At 32.5% G+C, this 10,069-nt stretch overlaps 1 protein-coding gene across 2 annotated transcripts in view; it reads right to left on the bottom strand.

Moving 5' to 3' along the window:
* Positions 1-263: 263 nt before the first annotated feature.
* The window catches only part of LOC111050320 (ecdysone-induced protein 78C), a 126,450-nt gene continuing 116,644 nt past the window's right edge, over positions 264-10,069 (bottom strand). For both annotated transcript variants that reach the window (XM_039430028.1, XM_039430027.1), the window contains 3 exons: positions 8,784-8,963; positions 6,097-6,356; positions 264-5,442 (listed from right to left, as the gene is read on the bottom strand). In XM_039430028.1, coding sequence (XP_039285962.1) covers positions 6,105-6,356; positions 8,784-8,963 — 432 coding nt within the window. In that variant the 3' untranslated portion in view covers positions 264-5,442; positions 6,097-6,104. The remainder of the gene's footprint in view (positions 5,443-6,096; positions 6,357-8,783; positions 8,964-10,069) is intronic.

Raw genomic sequence — 10,069 nt, 5'->3', positions numbered from 1 at the left:
CACAATTACCAATGAAACAACGAAAATTCACAACCATGTCCTATCATGATTTCTCATCCTTTCTAATTTATTGGGTCAAACTGAAACCTTCCATTTTGATAAATTGTCTTTCTCCTATCTTTTCTTATACGATTTTATCCTTGAGTCGATCTAAAGCCTGTATAATTTAGGATTCGCAAGTTTCTGTTTTAAAATACTATACTGTCTTGTAAATACAAGTTTTCTTCTCAAACAATCTTGTGTTTTATGCAAAACAATTTTTTAAATGATATGAGATCAAAAAATGCAAGTCGCAATTTACTGATTTGGACGGATTTACAAAATTTAGCTGATTCCAAATTATAATAATATTCTCACTCAGATATTAAGCTAAGAATTATTATTTGCTAAAGTAAGTCAATGACCCTATAACAAATTAAATGAAAATCAACCATTCTTCATTGATTTGAAATTTCCTTATCATATTTTACAATTAAAAACAGTTTATTAATTGAATATTTAGTATTTTACTCTCATACTTTCGTTCTTGAATTTAAATTATATATTGCTGTGAATTCTAGTATTGCTTTAGTAGTATCAATTCAAAATCGAATTTTGAACTTATCACTGAAAATCCAAAATAATTATGAAACTTTTTCATTGCTTGATGGGATAATTAATCATGGAATAACAATATTCTAAAATGAGTTGATAGTCTTATAGTATTCATAAACTAATCACACAACAAATTAACAAAAACATTACATAGGCCTGTCTTTTATTTATTTTGATATTGCTTGAATTATTCACTATTAGTGATAATAGTACAGCTCTGAATAGATTGTCTTTATAATTGATGCTTCAATATACCCGCCATATTAATTATTTTAACAGAGTATTTAATTTTCACGTATTGCTTTCTTGTTCCATATCCCCTTATGTAGTAATTTATTGTTATAACTAGTTTCCATTTTCACTGCCAAACCTACTTAAAGCCACTCAAATCTAATGTCTTCATCACATTTTCAAGTAGAGAATTCTTTCTCAACCTCAAAAATAAGTTTCAAATTTTTAGAATTTAATGATTTGTTTTACCTATGCATGTACATCTAAATGATGAAAAGATTTCAGTACAACACAATTTTTCAATCATATAGTTTTCAATGATATAATATTTATAAATTATTAAGAAAGAACATCGGACTTGTCATTCAGCGAATATTTTCAAGTAAAATTATTTCGGAATAGAATTTTGAATACTATTGGAATGAATTAGAGTAATACTTTAGATAAATGACAGTAACTATCATAAGTCACTATTAATCAGAATCTTCAAGTAATTTATCACAATATAAGATGTAAATGTTGGCTGTTCTGTAAATTCACATTTTTCCAAATTCATCAAGATAAATTGCAAATAACTTTTCTTCTAGAGGATATTTTTGAAAGAAATAAACGATAGTTTCAAATTTCTCTAATTTTTCATAATTTGATTATTTTAGTTAACGGAAAAGCTAGATATTCCAACTGCATAGTCTTGGTAGAGTAGGCAAAGTTTATGAGTTTTATTATAAAAAATATTATTTTACTGTGCATTTGGCACGTTTTATAGAGTCTAAGTAGTCCAACTACATTTCAAAAGCAAAAGGTAATGGTTTAGAAGTCAGCTATATTTTCGAGACCCAATAAGATCTTCCTAGAGTTCTAGTATAGTTTTATAGAAGCTAATTTTATAATACTTGTAGAGCTCCACTTGTCTGAGCGTTTAAACTAAATGTTGTACTGTACTTTGAATGCATTTCTAGAGATTATTTAGTTTAAAGCTGACATTGTTCATACAAACACACTCACACACGCACCTACACTCACACACTGCTCTGATTCAGTTGTTTCAACATTCAATGAACTTGATTATATTCATTCCGTGATTATAATGAACTATGTCGGAAAATTACTGAATCTATTATCTTAATCAGTTCGAATTCTTGATTCAAGAACCACAACTGATTTAATACTATTCATTAATTAAATATTACATCTTGAAAAGATCGGTTCCTCCACCATTTATAAGTAAAATAAAGCCTGTAACCGCTATTAGTAGGATAGAGAATTAGGGATACCATTTACCTAACATTTCTTCGCATAAACAATAATTATTTAAAACAATAACTTATTTCGCTTCGGAGGCTACACCATAAGAATTCTATACACATGAAATTCTCCTAAATTGATCATAATACTATCACTTAACAATGAATAAACAATAACAATGTGAAACATAATTATGAAGAATACGTTATAAAAATCTAAACAACTATTTATATAGGCTGATGTATACACTATGCATTCGCATCAACATAAGTGAAATTTACAATATAAATAATAGAATTCCAATAAACTAAATTAATTTACACTATTATAATTACAAAATATGACTAAACCAATAAATTAGACAAGAAAGTATCAAATTCTTAGCATCCCTGTTTTTTTTAATTTACTACTTATTTTAGTAAGTACGATCTTCTAAGTAAGTGCTAAGTACTTACTTAGTTTAGTATGTTCAATCACAATAAGTTCATAAGTCCAATAAGTTGGATAAAAAACTAAGTAGAGTTTGATTTTTAAGTACCTTGTCTAAGATTGTGTGAAGTTAACTATTTAGAGTTCATTTTTGGAAGTATATTCTTGTCGAATAAGTCAAATTTATTCATACAGTAATTTTAAAAAATCACTTTTAATATAAAGATAAAGGGAGTTAGTGTTTAGAAAAGTAATGTAAACCTTAATCATCATCAATTTCATTGACTTAATTCTGTAATCAATAATTTTGAAAAGCTAATAACTTTAGATCTAATATGTATAAATAATATTATTGTATTTAAATCTGACAGCAATTTACTTGATTGTCATTCTTGTTAATTATATCTCATTTTTTAGATACAATACTGTACAATATTAGAACCAGTTTTCTGGGGTTCTGCAATATTATTTCTCAGTAGAATTTTACGTAATTTGACTTTTAAACAGCAATATATATATTTGAAACAGTTACCTTTCTCACCAGTATTCTACGAAATTAGACTTTCGAACAAGAACATCCTTCCTCAAACAAACCCCATCCTCAACTCAAGAAAATGTAGGCTAACATTAATTTCTAAACATTCACTTAACTTTGAAAGCACTATAAACATTTGAACTTTGATATAACAGCTGATTCAAAATGGAATGTTCATGATTGTACATACACTATACAATAATCATTATAACAACAATAATATAATCACAATGAAATCAATTAACAATGATAGAATTCTATTTAAGTAGATAAAAAGATTGCTTATTGAGACAGAACAGTCGATAGAATGTAATAGAGGGCGATGTGGACTGATTTACTCTAATTCCAATTTATTTTTTATGGTTAAATATCAATATTACAAAAACTTGAAATATCCTACTACTTTTGAAATAATTATCCCAAAAGCTATTATTATAAGTTCACAGAGTGGGTGATACAATGATGTAATGAAACCTAATTTTTATTATGTGAAGCGACTTTTCGGCCACGCTGTATATCAAATGAATTTTGTCACTTGATAGTAATGAAAGTTATTGCAAACGTTATACTGGACCAAATTAAATTCGGTTCATACCAAAACTAAGGTGTAAATCCAAAGGTATCAAGATATAAAGCTATTGAAGGGTTTCATTGCATTTATTTTGGAACCATGATTTGTTCTTCAAACTCTCAGGCCCGGTTGCACAAAAGCCCGTTAAATTTTAACCCTGATTAATTTCACAAGAACAATTAGAGAAGGTATTTTTGATAAGAAGGCTTCTCTGATTGGTTCTCGTGGAATTAATCACGGTTAAAATGTAACCGGCTTTTTTGCAACCTAGCCTTAAACTTCAACATAGTTATAATCAAGTGCTCATGGAATGAACATGAATTTCAAAACATCAGTTTTTTTCTCAATTAAAGAATATCAGTCCACACACATTGATAACAAAATATAAGTAGTATCCTACAAGGGTTTACAAAACCTAGCCTAGAAGATTAGACTACAAGAACCTAGAAGATAATTTCTTATTTTGACCAGCTTTGAGCGGCCATCTTTGAAAATGGCGACCGTCTCTTCACAACCAATCTCGTGAGCAGTGCGACAAGCGACTCGGCTCGAGCGCACCTGGCGGTACAAACTACAACTAACCTCAACTCTTCGCTTAACATTTTTACAACTACTACAAGATTTTAATTTTTAGTCTTGAACACATTCTGTGATGGAATTTCATATAATATCGTAATTGTTAATTTCGTAACAATGGAAATAATACCGTTATGCATACCCTTACGTATCATGATAATAACCATAACGGTTAACTATGATGAATATTGGAAACAGTTAAATTTGTATATCAGTTTCTACTCCATTATAATACATCAAAGTAAAATTACTCCAAGCTCTTGATATGAAGAGAGCAGAATGTTTTATCACAGCATAATATATAATATGCTTTAAAGATCTACAGCTTTTGCTACACATGTTAGGTTAGGTTTGTTATCGTCTTCATTCATCATATTTAGGGCCAGACCACATGAAGCGTTTTTTGAGACGACAACCAAATCAGCCAATCGGAGAGCTTCCTAGCCGAATCTAAACACGTCTGAAAAAACTCTTAATATGGTCTGACCTTTGGGGCGAGACAACATTAGGCGTTTTTTCAGTCGGCACGACAGGACAGGAAGCTCTCCGATTGGCTAACGTCTCGAGAGAGATTCCTGTCCAGCCAATCAGAGAGCTTTTTGTTCTATAAGAAAAAACGCCTAATGTGGTGTCGTCTTTATTGATTACAGCCATCTACAAGAGATACTTGTAAACTGGTTCAGTGTTCCATCTTGGCTTATCTTGCAATTTGATGATGATGAGGAGAACTAAAACCAACCTAACCTTCCATTTCTCATTCAACTATGCAGTGTTGATTAATGAACAATGTGAAAATGATTGATAGTATATAATAAACTAATAAAGCATCAACAACAAATTAACTAAACAATAGTTATCTACCTCCTTAAAATTTCTCACATTCTTAGCTAGCATCGAGTTTTTATTTTAATTATAGTCATCACCATTAAGTTAATGACAGTATTTACAACGTTTGTTAGTTACTATTTTTAATTTTTCGAGTATGTATATATTATTTCTTAATATATTTATTAAAACAAGTCGAAGTTTACAATATAATACGCAGTAGGCTTAATATATCGATCGAGTCGGACGCCTTGCTTTAAAATGATATGTTTGCTTTTATTTTAGTTTGTAGTGAGCGTTTACATTTCCTTCCATACGATCATTCTCGCTTTCACTCTAAAACGATCTACCTTTCTTTTCTCTCTCTCTTGCATTCATTTCCCAGTCAGTCGCGCTGAGTAGTTGTCTGGTTGTAGAAGCGTTCAACCCTAAGTACCTGCAAAATAAGATATATTTATGTGAAAATTGGCAAATTAAATCGTCAATTGCTAATTTTCAATAATTATGTCTTATGTGTACAAAAATAATTTCAATATATTCAAGGTTGAGACACTACATGAGGTAGTTCAAAAATGTTTAATTAGATGGGAAGAACAAATTGACAAAGAGCCAACTGGTAGAATCCCGGTTGAGACTATCAGGAATAGAATCCCTGAGAGATAGAATAGGATCGCTCCCTTTATTTTCACCTAGGAGAGCGGAGTTAGGGCGCAGTCGGTCCTCTCTTACACTCAATTCATTTACACTCAAAATATTACCTACATAAATTAATAAAAACAATATAAAAACGTGTAGTACCCTTTTATTGAAACATTTTAAGAAACTTTAAAACATTTTAATGACTATTTTCGACCATTGGCCATTCTGAAATTGAAATAACTACAAGTTTTTATATCGTTTTTATTAATTTTAATAAAGTTGCCCATATAAGTAAAGTGTTTTTACCTACATAATATTTGGACAATTCAAGACAAAATTTATAAATTGAAAATTTTTTGGGCAATAGCCTGTTTTTTCTTTTCTGATTATTGTATAGTTTGCTATATCCAATAAATGAATAGATTCTTTGTGAAAATTACAATAGTGGTACCTTGTATTTCACTGTAGATCCTCCTCACACTTTGGTATGTCGAAGATCTCAGCGAAGAGAGGCGGCAACCTCAGTTTGTTCCAGTTGAGGCGGAACCAGTCCAGGTGCACACTGTGCTTGGCGCCTAAACTGCGCAGTGAGGGCAGCTTGGCAAGCATGCTGGCCACCACTGCCCCCGAGTCTGCCACCGCCCCTGGGCTGCTGCTGCTGCTGTTGTCGCCGGCCCCCGGTGACTGCAGTGGTTGCTGGCTTCTGCTCACCTGGTTACAAAAATGTTCATGAAAATAACAAACTTTCCCAATTTGTAGTGTTTATACACAAATAAACTTCATTTGGAGTGTCCCACGAAACAGCTAAAAACCATACATTCTACATGAGATTTTCAACAAAAAAGATCCAGTAAAATTGTCTTTTTTCGAACTTAGTTTTCCAGATAATCGATTTTACGATATTTTTGAAAAACATCAATAACTAGAGACCTATCAGTCAAAATCCAATCTTAAGGATATAGTTGGAAATAGGAAAAAGTTTCCTTTCATATGATTTGTTTTTGTTTGCTTGAAGTTTTTTAACTTTTTATGAGCGTTCAAACTGTTTGAAATTGGCTTTGAACTCGACGAATGTACTTTTTCAACTTTGAGCGCCCATAAAAAGTTGAAAAACGTCAATCCAAAGGAACAAATAATAAGAATCTTATTAGAGATTTCTTCCTCATTTAAACATCTCCTTAGAATTAGATTTTGACTGATAGTTTTCTAATTATTGACGTTTTTCAAAAATATCGAAAAATCGATATATCTCAAACACTAGAATCGATAAAAGAAAATTTCATCGTATATCGGTCGACAATAATTGGCAAGTGTGAAAACTGGCAATACCTCACACTTGCTACTGTGAGGATGATGGGTGAGGTTTTACTGAGTTAGGGAAAATGATCTAACACTCCCTTCTAGATCAAGATGACGTTATTGTCTTGTTAGTTGTTTGAATAAGCACCAAAGAATACGAAAACATCAGTAGGGATATCATAAAGTATCTATCCTATTGTATTCTAAAATAATCCTATACTATTAAACGAGCAATTTCTGTTTATATGTTTAGATGTTTGAATGTTTGGATGTTTATATGTTTGTATTTCACCGGATCACGAAAACGGCTCTAACAATTCTCACAAAATTCAGATCATAGTAGGTTTATACCATTTATAATTCGATTGCACTAGGTCTCATCCCTGGGAGAACTCGCTGAAGGACATTAAAAGGATAATTAATATTCATCCTTGAAAAAACAGCTGATAATAATTATTTCGTCGTCTGTTAGTGATGGAAGTGAGTGAGCGAGTTCATTTGTGTGGGACTGTGTCAAAATTATGACTCAGCTGTTGAACTTTTCTAATCATTCAATCAGATACTTAGTGCCGGTTGTAAAAAAGCCGGGTTATTTTCAATCGTGATTAATTCCAGTAGATCCATCTTTTTGAAATGGTCTTCTCTGATTTGGTTCATGTGAAATTAATCAGGATTAAAATTTAACAGCCTTTCTTGCAATCGGGCCTTTGTGAGGGGAATTTTTGCATTCCTCTGGGAATTAATCTCAATTTACTGTGATTAGATACAACATTTCTGGATGAACTATGAATGTTATTATAATTTGTTCTTTCGTAATAAATTTTTTATGCTTCTGTACTCCAGAGTGAAGCTCGGTCCCCGATATTTGTTCTAGTAACAAGTCAATATAATTGTCTTAGGTACGGTATTTTCAAGCCGGTGCGGATTTGCCGAATGACTCACACACAAGGACACAAGGTCACATAATATCTAATCATTCAGACAAGTGAATAGAATTTGAACTATATTTTTGCCGGTGACCAGCACAAGCCACTACAACTGCATAAATACAACGAATTTAACTGGCACACACGCGCTGTTACCCTGACCAAGCAGGTGGCAAGTTCAGGCAAATCTATCAGGTGAACCGTAACGTGAATGGCTGTTCAAGGGCCAAGACATAGTGGTGCGGCGAATATAGTTGAAATTTATGCATGTATTAGAATGTGTTTGAACCTAGTGAAGTGGCGAAGGTAGGGTAGAAGGAAGAAGGAAGCGGAGACATTTAGATGCATGCATTAATAAAACACTCTCAGCTACCTTCTCTGCTACCATCTATGATACACTCTACCTTCTACTACTAGTAGTTCTGTGAACAGTAGACCTCACGCAGTATTCTCATCCACAAGTACCTGATTGAAACTATAAGGAGACCTTAAGGAAATACAGGAAAAGACTGGCTTCTCCACACATCAGTGTAATCACTTGTCAGCTGATATAGGATGAATAATTCTATAGTCTGATTTTGACTCTAAAATTGGCGTATGAAGGAGGCTCCTTTTTCCTTTTATATTATCCTTGAAATGCAACATTTCCAAAAACCTTGAATATACGTCGACGCGCAATTAAAAAAGGAACATACCTGTCAAATTTCATGAAAATCTATTATTTTGATTTTTAAAATCGTTTCGCCGTAAATGCGCAACATTTAAACATTTAAAAATTAAGAGAAATGCCAAACCGTCGACTTGAATCTTAGACCTCACTTCGCTCGGTCAATAATTCGAACCTAAGGGAGTTCGTGATATAATACTCTAATTTGGTTACAATTAGAGACCAAATCAGGTTGGGTTAGGTTACCTGTAGCTTGAGCGCGTCGATGAGCCTGTCCTGATGGTGTTGGATGGCCTTGATGTCGGTGACGCCTGCGCGGTCGGGCGAGAGCAGCACTATGGCCGAGAACAGACCCAGTTCGGTGTCACCCAGCGCCAGTCCGTTCAGCCAGCCCACAAAGTGCCACAGCACAGACACAAATTCAGCCTAAACAACAAACACAACACTATATAATACACAGCAAACACAATTAGGCTAATAGTTGTATACAGAGTGTTTTAGAAGTAGTGTCGAACATTTTAGTGTATTGTTCCTGGATTATAGGAGACTACAAATGTCGTATTTCAAGTGTCCAAAACTCAGCGGTTATCCTTATAGCTGCCATTTTGTTTTTCACAATCAAACTGATAGTTGTATGTACGTCTGTAGTGAGATAGTCACTTTACATAGCAAACGAAGGAACACATTAGTTATACCACTGTTAGTTATAGAGCTCTGACACAAACTCAGCCTGACCAACAAACAACAAATTATCAATAAAAAGCAAATTGGAAGAAACAGATCATCGAGGAACAGCCACCAAAATGGCGATGAGAATTCACAATAATAATTTTATAAAAATTATAATTATAAAAAATTTGTAAAATTATAACCATAGAGTAGAAATACCGTTTGAAAAAGATACCTACATTATTTGTATCTGTAATAACTAATGAAATACATGGTGTTGGATAGTTTTAATCTTCACTGCAGTTTTCCACTACCTGTATGAAATCTTTGACAGCCAGTATCTCAAAACACAATTTTTGACTGTAGGTCCTTATTGCAGCTACCGTCTCAATTATTAATGTAATGGAATATATTATGGAATAATGTAATATAAAATTAATTGAAATAAAGTATAAGGCTGGTCACTGACGTAGCATTTCGTATGTCCGATATGTCTCTGTACAGTCGAAAACCTGAACTTAGTGGCTGAGGCTTCGATGTAGGTCTGCAGGCAAAAACCGCTGAACAGAGAAGATTTATTACTTCGTCTAACAGTCCTATCGGACATGTGAATCGTTACGTTTGTGACCACTCTAGAAAATATAACGATTGATTGTGAAAAAAATAATTATACCCGTCTGACAGATTCGACTAAGCCTGAATAACGTTTTCTTTATTGAGAGAGAATGATTGTTATCTTGAATTTATTTCCAATTGTGTAATCTATTTTATGTATTTTTATTGTGTCATCTGAATGAATTTCATTATTTTGTAATTTAAAAAAAAATTCTAGACTATTCATATGGAAACTGGAACATTTACAT

Source organism: Nilaparvata lugens, chromosome 6, assembly GCF_014356525.2.
Source record: "Nilaparvata lugens isolate BPH chromosome 6, ASM1435652v1, whole genome shotgun sequence".
Lineage (NCBI taxonomy): Eukaryota > Metazoa > Arthropoda > Insecta > Hemiptera > Delphacidae > Nilaparvata > Nilaparvata lugens.
Note: the sequence above shows the minus strand (reverse complement) of the source record. Positions and strands in the feature narration are given on the sequence as shown.